The following is a 15,788-nucleotide window of genomic DNA, read 5'->3' on the forward strand; positions in this document are numbered from 1 at the left end:
TATACATCGCATGTTTCGCACATAAAACAATGCATGTTTTTCACCTGTTTCCTTGCTGGCAAGAGATTTTACATACCTGTACAGCATTTGACATGGGCCGGTAACATTTGTGTCACCTACATGAACATTTAGGCTAGCACTTACAACACTTTCGTTGCTTACAAGGAATATTTAGGTTTCCTGAGAGCGCAATACATTTACAAAACATTTTTCGTACATGCTACTATGCTATACGAAACAACGATGGAAGAACTGAGTAACGCGAATTTTCGACTAAAATGCCATTTCCAAGAAGCAAGTTTAACAGGAAATGCCAGAAAAACTATGATTAACGAAAGATATTTAGACGCAATCCTGTTGCCTTTCATAGTTGTTTCATATAAGTACGGTTGTTCCCCTTTATTTTTGCTTATACTTTATTATCTTTTCCTGTTTGGAAGCAAGGTTTGTGTAAATCAGTCACCACGTTTGGACCCGAAAAGAGACCTGGATAAATTTTATTTCATGTCTTACTGTCTGAATGGTAGTTTTATATTTTGAGTAACAAAGCAATTTACGATATACTCATTTTTCTTCCAAACAGGTTTGCTGTGTATCGCCAGCGAATTTTTTGCAACAAAGAAACAAATATGTTTAAGATTCGTTTTGTTCATTAAAGAAATAATAATCATGTTGCCTTTCATAGTTGTTTCATTGAAGTACGGTTGTTCCCCTTTATTTTTACTTATACTTTATTACCTTTTCCTGTTTGGAAACAATGTTTATGCCAATCAGTCACCACGTTTTGACCCGAAAAGAGACCTGGATAAATTTTATTTCATGTCTTACTGTCTGAATGGTAGTTTTATATTTTGAGTAACAAAGCAATTTACGATATACTGATGTACACAATTTATAGTTTTTCTTCCAAATAGGCTTGCTGTATGTCGCCAGCGTGAAATTCAAATGTATTTACAACAAAGAAACACACACGTTTAAGATTCGTTTTGTTTATTAAAGAAATAATGAAATGCTTTCATACAAATGTATATTATATAAAGACTGAAAATACATTTTTTTAAATTCTTGCAAAGAAAACACAATATTTTCTTTGTTCCATCGTTTTATATAAATTATGAAAATCTTAGCAGTGAATATTAAACCAAAAGCAAGTTTACAATGTTAACCGTGCGTCTAAACAAGGGAAGTATCAATGAGCTCATATTGAAACCTACCGTAAAATTTCACTGAGGAAGGAAGTCCCACAGAAAAAACACACAATAAAACAACTGCGTTTTTGAAGTGGAGTTAACCTAAATGGCAGATTGAAATGTCGCGTATCCATGTCGACAATAGCACAATACGTTCAGTACCACCCCTTGTAAACTGCCTGTTAATAATAAAAAATCAATAACAACAATGTGGGTACATACTATACCTAAGGGGAAGTCGTACGGTAAGGTGAACCTTGACAGCAGCCATCTTGAATTTAGGTCAAGTTTTGTAAATAGGAATAGAGCCAAATGATACATGATTTTGGGTAAGAATTTAAGCAGAAAAACAATGGTAGCAATAGTTTTAAGATACATGCATTTGGTAAAAAGTTACAGTCATATTTATTGTGTATGTTTCCATGTACACAACTCCCGAATGAAGCAGCTGTCCAACAATTTGTAAAATACAAAAATATAGGAAACACCCTTTATATTTTCCCAATTTGTCCCAAATGTTGTTAAGCAAAGGTACACACTTGTAGGAGATTAGTCGGCAAATTTGGTCCAAATTGGTTGAATAGGGGTGGAGATACAAGCCGGAAAAACGAAAATTCCATTGGAAAAATACAAAATAGTTTAAACACCATGTAATTCTGATGATTTGTTTGAAGTTACGGTGGTCACAACTCAATACTTTCGAAAGCGTACTCTGAAAATATGGTTCAAATCTGTTGAATAGGAGCGGAGATAGACTAGATAATACGAAAATTTAGCCAAAATCGTTGATAACAAAATTCTTATATTAAATGCTGTATGTGCAATTTTCCTCTGATCTGTCTCAAATTTTAGTAACATTTAGTTACAAATTTTAGTTATATTTCAATAGCGACAACTTACTTTTGGGCAGCTGCTTCATTCGGGAGTTGTGTGCATGGAAATATACACAACAAATATGCCTGTAACTTTTTACCAAATGTACGTATCTTAAAACTATTGCTACCATTGTTTTACTACTTAAATTCTTGCCCAAAATCATGTATCATTTTGCCCTATTCCCATTTACAAAACTTGACCTGAATTCAAGATGGCTGCTGTCAAGGTTCACCTTACCGTACGACTTCCCCTTAAGTATAGTATGTACCCACATTGTTGTTATTGACTTTTTATTATTAACAGGCAGTTTACAAGATGTGGTACTGAACGATTGTGCAATTGTCGACATGGATACGCGACATTTCAATCTGCCATTTCGGTTAATTCCACTTCAAAAACGCAGTTGCTTTTTTGTGTGTGGTCTTTCTGTAGGACTTCCTTTCTCTGAGTGAAATTTTACGGTAGGTTTCTATATGAGCTCATTGATACTTCCCTTGCAAGACAAAAGATACAAGTTTTGTTCTATTAACTTAATAAACTCTACATTCCATAATAATTGCAAAGTACCTTACTGCTATTCTTAAATTCTTCATCTGCAGATGACTCAGGTGTAGTGTTCAATTGTATATCATCCAATTCAAGAAGGTTGAAAAGTACCTATCCTGTCCAACTTTTATGCATATGACTTTTGTATATAATAATTCCTTCGTAAGGATGACATAATCATGAGTAACAGACGAATCATTATTACAGTGAAAAACGTGTGTTATGGGCAGATTGTACCACTTTTCTGTGAAAGCAGTTTCAGCTTCCATCTTTTCAACATAAAAATATATATGTTCTTTGCAACAAGATTCGCATTCAATAACATATATTTCTATGATCCTACAAACATGTGCTGTGCTACAGTCATCAAGCAAAAAGTAACTGTCATCGTGCTTCCTGTTAGTGCAGTGTTTAGAAGTGCAGAAAAGCATTTTTCCTGTGTGTATATCACCTATTCGAGAACATTTATATATTTTAGCGCTTTCTTTACCAGAAAAACACGTTGCTGTAATAGGAATACCGGACACTTGTGTTAAAATATACTGTGTAGAGCAATCAGTTTTTGTGGTATTGGCAAACGAGACTGATTTTGAACTTAAAAGGAATTCTGTAATCTTAACTGTTGCAGATGTTCCGCTACACGCATTTTCTCGTGCAAAGCCATTAACAATCTGTGAACCTATCTCTTGTGTTCCATGCATGTAGTGTTTTAAATTTCCATTTAGTGACTCAAACGGGAAACATGAGAAAGAATACAAAGGTCCTGCATTTTTGACACAATCAGTGAGGTGCAATAAATCATGTACGTTAGAACTCATATGCTTCCTACCATATAAATGTTCAGTTTGGAAAACAAATGCATGCAAACATTTTTCCATTGCATCCAAATGTTGCACGGAAATTGTACTTGATAAGAAACACGCCACTGGTTTGATGATTTGCAAAGTGTGATTGAAATAATCAGTATTATTGAAAATATCAGAAAATATAGGAAAGTACAGTAAGAAAAGATTCTCAAACTCGATAGCTTTCCAATTTCGACGTTCTTTGATCGATCGTGGAGAACGGGTTAAACATGATGGCGTTTTTATTTCTGTCAAACGCTTGTTGAGTACATTAATCTTGCGGCCTAAGTACCACACTTCATCCTTGTTTTTGGAATCCAGCCAATTCATGACTAAAGAACGAAATATACCCAGACATATACAATGCATGTAATCTATCATTGTACTCTCAATAATCTGATAATTATTAAGGAATGCAAATACACTTATCCCCTTAGCACCAAACTCTTTATTCTCACTATGTCGAGAGTGGTCTGCGTCATTTCGCAGCGGACCTTTAGGATGTGCCACATTGTACGGATAAATACGTAGTCCATGTTGTAAGTACTGTCCTGGTTGAAGACATTTACTGCATCCAAACTTGCCGTTGAATTGTACTAGCTGCTGTACAGCACACTTTGCAGGTTTATCAAACGTGCCAAGAATGGCATGCAAGCGTACCTGAGTGATAACATTATTTTTCAAAGTATATTGTCCTTGTAGAAGAACACCACATTCAAACTTCTTCAATTGTGCAGCTACACATGAATAAAATACAGAATGCAATAAATCGTTCTTTTTAACGTGCAACTCTGGAAGTCCGATGAAAGTGAACAATCCAACTAGAAGAATGTTTTCTGGTTTCCATCGCATCGGTTCATCTATTTCTAATATGGAAATGTAGAATGGCCAGAAAGTGATATGAGAACTGTTAAAACAGGTAACGCCATCAACATTTATGATCCCTGTCAAAGATAAAATTCCATCTTCATCCACTAATAATGGGTGTTCTTCCCTGAATTTCCTATAAATTTTACCATCTCTAACACTACTCAAGTTACCCTGACGTGATTGCGATATTGACAGATTTGCCAGAAAATGTGGTCGGGAAAACATGTTCTCCAGTTGTTTACCAATATCTACAGTAAAAAAAGAGTGAGCTTTTTTGCACACGTGTTTAGTACAGTTATTGCATGAAAGGGAAGCACAGGCTGAATCGTGAATATATGCACACTGGCAACAGAAGAAATGCCGCTGGACTTCTATGTTACGTAAAGCCATGAATTCTTGCAATAATAAATATTTCGTGCGTGGTACTTCTTTAATATTTACAGAATGCATTAACCTAAGAAGATCTGATGTTGCAGTTTTCGTGAGCTTGTGCTTATGAACAAACTGCATTATTTTTATAACAGATTTACTTTCAACGTTCTCCTGCAATGTAGAACTGTTTGGTCCCGAAACGTTATGAACTACATTTAATTGCAATTCAGGAACAGAAATATCTTTTAACTCAGAATTGCACTCTGAACTATCAGGCGAAAAGTCGAACGTTGATTTAAAAGGATGCTGTGAATATGTGCCGTGAAGTATTTCGTTTTGTTCCTCAAGAGGAAACGCCGGAAACGAACATTGTTCATCGATACAGCCCGATGAACCAACGCTTACACTGCCTGTCAACTTATTTTCCCCGATTTTTAAGCCCGCGTAATTGGGAAAAGGGTCAATTTGTGGTTTATCGGATTGTATCGAAGAATAATGGTTGTTTTCGTCCTTTTCTCGTGAAGAACAAGACGATGTACTAAGGCTATTACATAATGTACCTTCTCGTTGAGTGCCAGGAATTTCAGTGTTTACTCTCTTAACATGTAAACGCTTATTCCACCTATATCGTGTTTTTCTTGGTACCTGAAGCACCGAGGGAGTGGGACTGTTGCATGCAACATATTGTTTGTAGTTTCGTTTCATTGTAGTTTATAAGTTAACGTAACTATATTTTAAACACGTATAATGAACATACAAAAAGTAACTACAAATAACTCAAAAGAATATATATACACTGTATCTACAAATTACTATTATACTGTTGGTATGAAGCAAAATTAACACAAACTCTACTGATCATCTTGATCCTTCTGCTTGTCTCCGTGCCTATTCTTCCGAGCCGCCTGTACACATTTGTCCGTCATAGCTGCGTGAACTGCAGACGTCTTGGTATTAGGAAATTTGAGGAGAACATAATCTGTGATCAAAGAAAGGTCTTATCAACAAGGATCTTTTACACATATACTAAGCTGAAAATATAACGAAAGAAACAAACTACAAGTTAAAAAAAAGTCATATATTGAACAATGAACACTGATTGTAGGAGGTGACTGGGTGGACAGTAGAGAAACTAACAACTACAGATATAGTTATTGTTAAGAAAGAAATAGTTACATTCTGTTTAAAGAGTATTTTAGAAGTGTATTTATAGTTTTTACGGCTATAAGATTGGTTTGACTTAGTTTAACGTCCCACGGTTATGTCTGCTAGACTAAAGGAGAATGACCTGCTGATTATAGTGGAATCGAAACTACTTCGATCGTTCAACTGTACTTCCACCGGGAATCGAACCCGGGACCACGCGAACAGAAGTCAAGCGTGCTAGCCACTAGACCAAGCGAGGGTTCTTTACAGCTATGAGTCAAGTAGCGATAGGATTGGGTAAAGAAGTGGCAAATTAATTGGCCATAACGTACCATTCAATCCTGGACTGATTTCTTCTCATTTCAGGTCATGTCGGTGACCAAGAGAAGGGTTCAGGTGGATCAGTCGGAATCATGCTAAGTGTAAAAGTTAAACAAGTACAAAACTTGGAAAATTCGCCACAGAAACTTACAATTTGTTCACATACGTTAATGGAGATCAGTATCTATCTATCACGCGTATTCGAGTGGTTCAAGAATGTTAAAGGAAGGAGGGACAATCCAAAAACCCACTGTGACAGAGAATGTGTGTAGAAAATCGGTACAATTGTTCGAAACCGCTACATGAAAATTCGAGCAATTACTAACACCAATAAAGAAACAGTAAATAGAGTTTTACACGTGAAAAAGAAGTGTCATAAATCCTCTCGCACCAACACAGATTGAATTGCAGTACTGACATTTTTCAAAACAAAAAAAAAAATTATATTCGAGGTCAAATTAGAGGGAATTCGGGTATTGGCGAACCCGTCATCTAAAGCAGACCCTCCTTTTTTTATTTTGTCGATTTTCTTGAAGTGAGTTGGCAACATTATCAGAGAACGCAAATTGCTTACTCTTATGTCAAAGCTTTCACTGAAGATGTCATTGAATGCAAATAAGAATACGCAAATTTATGTCTGTAGCAGACTTCAAAACTTTCGAACGGTTAAAAAGTCTTTCCTTATGTATTTAGTTTCATTTAGATTCATGTTATATTAAGAACAAATAGGTGACATTGTCTTGACTAGACCTTACAAGAACATCAAAACCATCATGTAAAAATATTTAATTACTGGTGGCGGATAAAGTGGACCCCGGCATGGTAGCTAAAGTGAAGCAGAGTCCAATTTGCTCAACCTTTCCAGCAGTGCTCCTTTAAAGGTTCTTTTACTGAATTAATGACTGGCATAACTTAAAATGTGTAAACTTAATGCAGATATAACTGTTGGATACACAAATGCACACATGTACGAGTTTCTCAAGTCATTGCAGTATTGTTATAGCCATTGGACAAGTCGGTCATTGGAGTTCTGAAACGTTTCTACAATGGAGAAATCATAATGTACCTCAGACCTACAGGTCATCCTATCACTCACTGTAATTTGACAAAACTTTGATAGGACAATTAAGGTTACAGACCGGCGTCTTTAATTTCTCGTTCAGCACCTTTTGTGCTACAGGATTCTAGCCCATTAACAGAAGACCCCAGGGATCCACTTTATCGGAGCAGTTTCAAAATCAGCAAATTTTCACACTTCCAGTAAGGAAGAATTAAAAAATGAATACAGCATAAGCTAAATTATTGTGCTTAAACATGATACAAATAAATAAAGAATTGTTTTGTTATTGATTTATAGAAGTATCAATTTGTATTTAAAAATATAGCCCACTTCCTCCATGATGTACTATGCAAGAAATGCGAAACAAAAATTATAAGTAAAAGGCATATGAAACCTAACATACCTTTGATAGCACTAATAATATCTGGAGACAGTGTTTTCTTTATTTTGCCACGACCAGTTATTGAACTTGTACTAAGCTCATCATCATCAAAAAAGCACGACATAAGATTTCTCGTGAGCTTTGTAGCAGAATGGCCTGCACTGGCTACGCAGCGAATTAATCGGGAATGCTTTATTGTAATGTCAGGGTAATCAGGACTGAGAACCACATCATCTCCATGTACGGATCTCGAGTATTCCTGTAAGTAAAAGTTTAACACAATAATTAATCTTAACACATTCTACCATTTACTTTTACATATATGATGTACAGTAGAAATAAAATTACCCGAATTGCTTTGGAAACAAACGATCTTACCACGAACAATCTTTTGCGCTTGATTTTGGTTCTTGAACCCCCCCAACACAAAACAAGGGTAGAGATAACGAAAGCCGAAACGATGCGAGACTTAGCTGGATCGAAACTAGTAGTGTGAGCTGATTGACTGATTTTAACACACTGTACATGCAAAATTTAAACTACTTTGTTTTTATAAGTCTTTAATTTGTCATTTAAGCAAATTTAGATTTTTGTATAAAAATACTATTTTCGTAAGTTATCAGGATCGAGTGTAGTCCAATTAATCCGGATAATTGTAACTCTACCGTATATAAGCACAATAACTGCCCAACATATGAACAGTATGTATCAAACACTACTACAACAGCGAAATTGAGCGTGTTTTTAAAATTGCATTGTCTAGGGAATACATATAATTTTATACGCCTCCAGCTAGCAAAAAGGAAACAAAAAGAAACATATGTAAGAACAGTGCCGTCAAATCTAATTAAAACAAGCAAACCGCAAATGATGGCTTTCCGAAAATAGTGACCCAATCACATTTGAAAGGGACGAGAATGGATACATTATACGCAAGAATTTTCGAGGTGCAATCTTCCTATAAGCACAGATGAAATGCAAATATATACACACAAAGAAAGAGAAAATGAAATGACTTTCGAGTCTTCCGTTCTGCGGTTATGTGGAGTAAGCTAAAGGAGACAGTGATGATGAGAACCAATGAAATGATGGAATGAACAGAGGTGAACGCTGTAACCCTCTCCACTGGTCTAGTGGCTAGAATGCGCGCCTTTGGCGTAAAAGATCCCGGTTCGATTCCCGGTGGTAGAGCATTGAAAGAGAGGTTCGGATTCCACTTTAAACTATATGTCCACGTCTCATATAGCCTCCCTCCTGAAAAAAAAGACGTAAGCGATAATCAAATCAAATAATCAAAAGTAAACGCTCTACCATTGAGCCACTGCGACCCCACACAAAGAAAAGAGACAAAATACTTAATGCAGACTTTGTCTGTCTTATAGAGACTATGCCGTTACCTTAAATTACTCATAGTTTGAAATAAGCAAGCAGAAAGAGAAATTTGGACCGCCACTTACATATTTGTATGACCCTAAGAATTTGAACAATTGTACGCCCGCACCCCTTCCCTACAAAACGGCGATAAATTGATCTAAAACCTTAGTCTTAAAATCTAGAAAAGAAACTTACGTTACTACTTTGACTGGATGGTGACACCTCATGGTTGGATTCTTCAAGATCTTCGGCATCTAGCAATGTGAACAAGAATGTCTTGACACTTCTCGGTACTTTGAGCTTCCGCTGTTTATCTCTGGAAGCGCATTCCTTCTTTAGAGCATCTACTAAGCATTTTTCTTCGTCTAATTTGGTGCGCAAATCATTAACTTCTTCTTTCAGTACGCTGCAGTTTTGACATTTGTCGATCTTTCGTACTTTTGGTTTCGAGCCTGATGGACTGTTCTGAGCTGATAAGTATGCGTTGCTTGGATGCTTGTCTATCTGTTCTTGACAAACGTTACTGGCGGATGCTGACTGTAAACTTCCGTTGCAAGAAGTTCTGTTTATTTGCTCTTGCCAGACGTTACTGCCGGGTGTAGTTTCTGTAGCCGACTCAGATGGAAAATTATCCGTACATAGTGTGGGGTCCTTCACAATAGTTTCAAAGTTCCTTTCAAATATTTCTTTCAAACTGCCTAGATTTCTACGATTTTCATCCTCTTCATCTGTTGGAATCGGATCTGTTGAACTTAGGTCATCAGAATTATTACTGCTGCCAGAATCATATCTTATTACCCGTTCCGTCTTCCCGACAAACTTCCTTTGTTCCACCTCACATTCGGTTTTAGTACCTGAAAAAAAAATCCATCATGATGTCATCTGCATCTGAAGTTTTCGGTGGTACATCATAATCACTTCATAAAATATAAGCAATACAAGAAAAGGGCCACCCGTTAAAGGGATCTACTACAGATTACATGCACCAGCTTCCAAGGAAAAGTAGTAGGTTCAGTAGTTAAATAATCGTGGCAGATACTGACCGATTGAAAGTAGTGCCATTGTGGGAGATGTGAGAAGGCTATCTAATTGACCCGGGTGGTAAAGTTTGAGATAAAGTGTCCCTTATACAGCTAGCAAACTACAGAAACTGCATACCTCAATCTAGCCGATGCTTCTAAATCACTCGTTCGCAGTAGGAGTACAAATATATAATCAATAATTTCGTAGAGAACAGTGTATACTGATAGTTAATATATAGGGGCGCAGATTTTTTAAAAATATGTGGACATAAAAATGATAACTTTGCGGTTAAACGAGTGACTGCATATGAAAGAGGACTGTGTTCGATATTAATTCCGACTATCGGAGTGCCCTGCATTCTCCATGCCTCCTGCAGGACAAACACCAGTTCTCGCATTAGTTAGTCCATTTGCGATGTCGCTGTCGCAAGACTATTAGAATAGATCGTGGCTAAGCTGTTAGCGCACGCGCCTTTGACGTGAGAAACTTGGGTTTGATTCCCAGTGGAAGCTCATGTGGTTCGGATTTCCTGTTAATCAGTATGTCTACGTTTCATATGGCCTCGTTGCTGAAAGGGACGTTGAACTCAAAATCAACTCAACTATTAGAACGGGAAACTCCAAAACTTAAAGTCAGTGGGTGCGCTTTTAGAATAAGCATAAACCTCGTTTATTCCCCAGTAGTGCAATTCCTAAAGTTTACTGATGAAAGAAGTAAATGTTTTATGAATGTCTGTAAACCGAAGACAAAACTTTTATAAATTGGTTTACACACACACACATTATTACTCGGTAGTAGTACATTGTTACTTGGGCCTGTACAGTAAGAGTTTAAGAATGCCTTATGGAATCATTTGAAGCAAGAAAAGTTAAGACAAATGATTTTTATTTTGCCGACGTATGTAAATATTCACGAATCTAGGCACAGTAGTAATGTTTGCATGGTGTAGCTATTCTTCATAATCTCATTCGAGACTTACAAAACCTACACGCAAACTACAACGTATGATGTTGCAGTTCATTTCCTACATCCCAAGAAATGGCATTTGTGCTGGCTGTATCGCCAGACCACATGAAAATCGAAAAAGAAGTACCAACATGAACTACATTTGGTTAGAGTACATTACTTTACGTTAGGTTATGTTACATTAGGCAGGTTAGGTTCAGTTACAAGTCAATTACCTTCAAAACAAAGGCATGTAAATTTTTACAATTTGCAATAGAACATTACTATTTGCGTATAAATAAGACGTCCGAATGTATATGATATGAAAACTACAGTACAAGACATTAACCAACCTGTGCTAGGTGCTCACTAAAAGCAGAGCGCGTTAGTTAGGGCGGGTAAAGGAACAGGCGCATGAGCGAGGGTAGTGAAAACAGGTGGGTGTTGGCAATGATAAGAGTTTGAATAGCACTTGTCGTTGTTTCATACTAGTAACACTCCACTTGTAAATAGTACACCGTGTCTTTCACACAATTTCAACAGCTGACGTTCGTTATTTTCGTGTACGTAATTCTATAAAACTCACACGATATGTCATAATATTGATATATATGCGCCATTTCCACACTTCATTTCTCGCCACTAAATCATAACAAGTGTACCTCTATGTGAAATAGTCTCTTCCGCCTCCACATACAATGACGCTTAGAACACCAAAACCAGCCTACCAAACCCCTTTCTTAACTTCAGCTATTCCCCTAATCTGCTTTTCATTCAAGCTCCTTCACAAACCAAAATAGGAGTATGTTTAGTACAAGAGGTCCAAAAGCACGTAAAAAACAGAAAATTTACAGAAGAAACGAATGATGCAAGTACTTAGACGTAACAGAACGTAACCAAATCTAACCTAACCTAAACCAACCTACTATTAGTAGAAATAAGCGAAATTCTATCATTCTTTGGAAAAGTATGCTGGACCCATACACTAATATAACATAAACTAACCTAAGCTTACCTAAATTAACATAACCTACCCTAAACTAGCCTAATGTGAACAGAAATTACCAAAATTGTAACATTTTTTAGAGAAAAGTGCTGGACCCCTTCTGCTAAACATAGGCCCCAAAATAAATTATCCAATTCACCCAGTAGATTTCCAAAATATTGGAGGCGGTACAGCACTTAAACCCCAAGAACCAACATGGTTCACACTGTTTTACGTTAATCACTAAAAATCTACTATTCTACTCTGATACCTACAAAAGTGTTATTTAAACTCAGATATCTAGATTCAGGTCGACTGCCAACAGTTAAAGTGTACTAAATAGTTTATTTTGGCGCCAACTGTTGTTGATCTAGCCACACAATAAATAAATTTAAAAAAAAAAAAAACTTAGGATTATAAATAGTAAATACTTCTAAAATATAACAGAGTGACAGTGAATTAAAAGTGAGCACAATACTCTGTTACTTAGCCAGAAGACATTTTCTCCAATGTACTTCGCTGAGTCATTAACATCCGTAGATTCATGCGATTTGTATTTCCATCGTTCGGTAGTTACTACAAATTCGCGGTAATTTTCTGTTTCGACAGTTCACTGCAAAACACACGGTAATGAATCACACATTAAATATATGTCATTATCTTAAATTAATTACATCTATAGCTGTTAAAGTATTGTTAGAGCCAAATACATTACTCACCTACATAAAGAATTCTACCATCGTAGCACGTGCTTCCTTTCCATTGTACAGGGTACACTTTTCCAAGTGTAAGTTTACCTGTACATTTACATTTCTTGCGGTGTAGAATGGAATAAGTATTATTATCCCATTCAACTACAACATACGCATTATTTGCCGTTGACATCTTGAAAGCCACTGTAATCTTGTGGAAACTTACAATTCATCCGCTACCATCGAGCACACAACCATAGAAAAACCACTGATCACAAACCCTAACGTCAACAACCAGCAGACGATTGACAACGAACAAACGAACGCTGTGGCGCCAAGCGTCTTTCCTGTGCGTAAACATATAGGTTCTGATCACGTTATAATTATGTTGTTTTCGATATTGTCTCCCAAGTTTACAATATACATATAAGAATAACTTATATGTGTATGACGATAATTGTGTATTGTTCACATATCGCAATTCTTAAGGAAAGGAAACTTATTATTCAGACTCAGGGGTGTCATTTGAGAAAGTCAAGGGGGCAATCGCCCCATGAGTTTCAGAATCTCTTAATTAATTGTGCAGTAATATAATATAAATAAAATGTTAGTGTGTTTGTGCGTATGCTTCTTTGGGTGCCAGACGAATGGACCGAGAGTTATCAAATTTTGGTCACGGGTATGCTGGTCCACGGCCAAGACCAAGACGAAGCATTTTTTCCAAACTTCGAACTAGGGGTCGCAAGGGAGGATTTACTACGACATGAAAATATAGTCGAAAATGACTTATATTAATGTTAACTTCATAGTTTTCGGAATCGCTGAGATCATAGTGAAACTCCCGATTGCGTTCACTTGCCCACCCCCCTTGGGGGCCAAGAGTCAACAGCAGGTCACCGAGACATGTACAAATAATCGAAAATAACCAATATTAGTGTCAAGTCTATAATTTACAGGCTCGCTGAGATTAACGCTGAAGCTATGGATCCCGTATATAATTCCAAATACAGCCCCATCGCCTAGGGGCCGAGTCAGGGACATACGCAGGGGGTGGTCCTGGGGGTCCGGACCCTCCCCGAAATTTCGACTTTTATGTAAATTTAGCCTAATTTTAGGGGCAACTTTAGAAATTTTAATATAAAATACTCTCATATTGAGTTTGGACTCCTCCCGAAATAAATTCCTGCGTACGCTACTGCCGAGAGTCACCAAGCGGGTCACCGAGACACGTAGAAATAAGCGAAAATTACCGATGTTAGTGTCAAATACATTATCGTATCCTTTTATCCATCTGCATGTACTTTCCAGGTGTTTTACATGTACATGGTAAGTACCTGGGCATACTGGGGAAATAATGCATTTCCCATGCATGTGGCATGTAGTTTCCGATACATAGTGATTTACCTGTCTTATATTCCCTGTACATGTACGCTTTATCTACGTCTGCCAGGTACAATACATGCACCTGTGACATTCATTTTCCGTGGATGCATGTTCCTTACCTGTTTTCATTTATATGTACAGGAATTGTACATTCCATGTTTTTCACTCCTAACTTACGCATGTAAACATGTAATTTACATTGCATTTTTTCTATCGTTCTGCAGGTACTTTGCATGTGTTTTACATGTACATGGTAAGTACCTGGGCATACTGGTGAAATAATGCATTTCCCATGCATGTGGCATGTAGTTTCCGATACATAGTGATTTACCTGTCTTATATTCCCTGTACATGTACGCTTTATCTACGTCTGCCAGGTACAATACATGCACCTGTGACATTCATTTTCCGTGGATGCATGTTCCTTACCTGTTTTCATTTATATGTACAGGAATTGTACATTCCATGTTTTTCACTCCTAACTTACGCATGTAAACATGTAATTTACATTGCATTTTTTCTATCGTTCTGCAGGTATTTTGCATGTGTTTTACATGTACATGGTAAGTACCTGGGCATACTGGTGAAATAATGCATTTCCCATGCATGTGGCATGTAGTTTCCGATACATAGTGATTTACCTGTCTTATATTCCCTGTACATGTACGCTTTATCTACGTCTGCCAGGTACAATACATGCACCTGTGACATTCATTTTCCGTGGATGCATGTCCCTTACCTGTTTTCATTTATATGTACACGTATTGTACATTCCATGTTTTTCACTCCTAACTTACGCATGTAAACATGTAATTTACATTGCATTTTTTCTATCGTTCTGCAGGTACTTTGCATGTGTTTTACATGTACATGTTAAGTACATGGGCTTAAGAGGAAAAACTAGCATTTCCCATGCATGTGACTGATAGATTACAGGCACATGCCATCAATTTGAATCATGTTTTTTGAACATACGTATTGCTCTTGTATGTCCCAGGTATATTACATGGACCTGTACTATGCATGTACCTTGGTGTATGTACATTACATGTCTCCTTTATATGTACAGATACTTTTCATTGCATGTTTGAGAACTTCTAACATTGAACACCATCTACACATGTATCACATGTTTATAGCCACAGGTAGATTCACCTGTCAGTGGGAAACTAACATGCTTTTTACAGCTACAGGCGCCTGTATAGTACCTGTTAAAGTCACATGTACCTGTACATGCACAGAACATTGCCTGGAATTTGTCACATTTTCATATGGGAATATATAATGAATATAAAAATTAAACACAGGTCAGACTATCAGAGAACACCAATAGTAAATTAATAACATGAAGTATAAGCCTAAACAATACGGCCTTTTTAAAGTGGAGAATTTTCGATTTGTAACTATCTGACACATGGAGAAAGACATGTTATTATTTATTTGCCATAATACACGAGTATGTACTACAAAAACAAAGTAAAGTAATCATGTTGCTTTTTCTCCCAGATTACAATTGAACACCATTACAGCGAGTTTGATTGAACTCGAACTAAATTAATTGTACATGATTTCCGAACGTACCTTTTTTCAATGATATTCTATTCTAGCTGGAGATATCCCTTTGATAAATTCATATGTAAAGCAAATTTTGAAACTAGGCCTATACTGAGAAACACGAAGTTGTTGTTTTAATCCAAGTTTTGAAGTATATTTTTGGAGGTTTTTCTTTCTTTTTTTGTAGGAGAGGGGGTTATTTTGTTTGTTTTTTATGTGGGTAT

General features: G+C 36.7%; 2 protein-coding genes across 3 annotated transcripts in view; both read right to left on the reverse strand.

The window, feature by feature from the left end:
- LOC145663210 (glutamyl aminopeptidase-like) overlaps positions 1-15,788 on the reverse strand; it is a 133,571-nt gene that overhangs the window by 41,599 nt on the left and 76,184 nt on the right. The gene's annotated exons all lie outside the window — the stretch shown is intronic.
- Positions 5,541-14,854, reverse strand: LOC145663211 (uncharacterized). The gene is made up of 4 exons (XM_081729566.1): positions 12,655-14,854; positions 9,178-9,836; positions 7,630-7,867; positions 5,541-5,678 (listed from the first exon to the last, which is right to left on the reverse strand). The coding sequence occupies exons 1-4, from the start codon at positions 12,818-12,820 to the stop codon at positions 5,551-5,553; spliced, it is 1,191 nt and encodes a 396-aa protein (XP_081585692.1). The 5' UTR covers positions 12,821-14,854; the 3' UTR covers positions 5,541-5,550.

The sequence above is a fragment of the Thermobia domestica genome, chromosome 10 (genome assembly GCF_964235325.1).
Source record: "Thermobia domestica chromosome 10, izTheDome1.hap1.1, whole genome shotgun sequence".
Taxonomy (NCBI): domain Eukaryota; kingdom Metazoa; phylum Arthropoda; class Insecta; order Zygentoma; family Lepismatidae; genus Thermobia; species Thermobia domestica.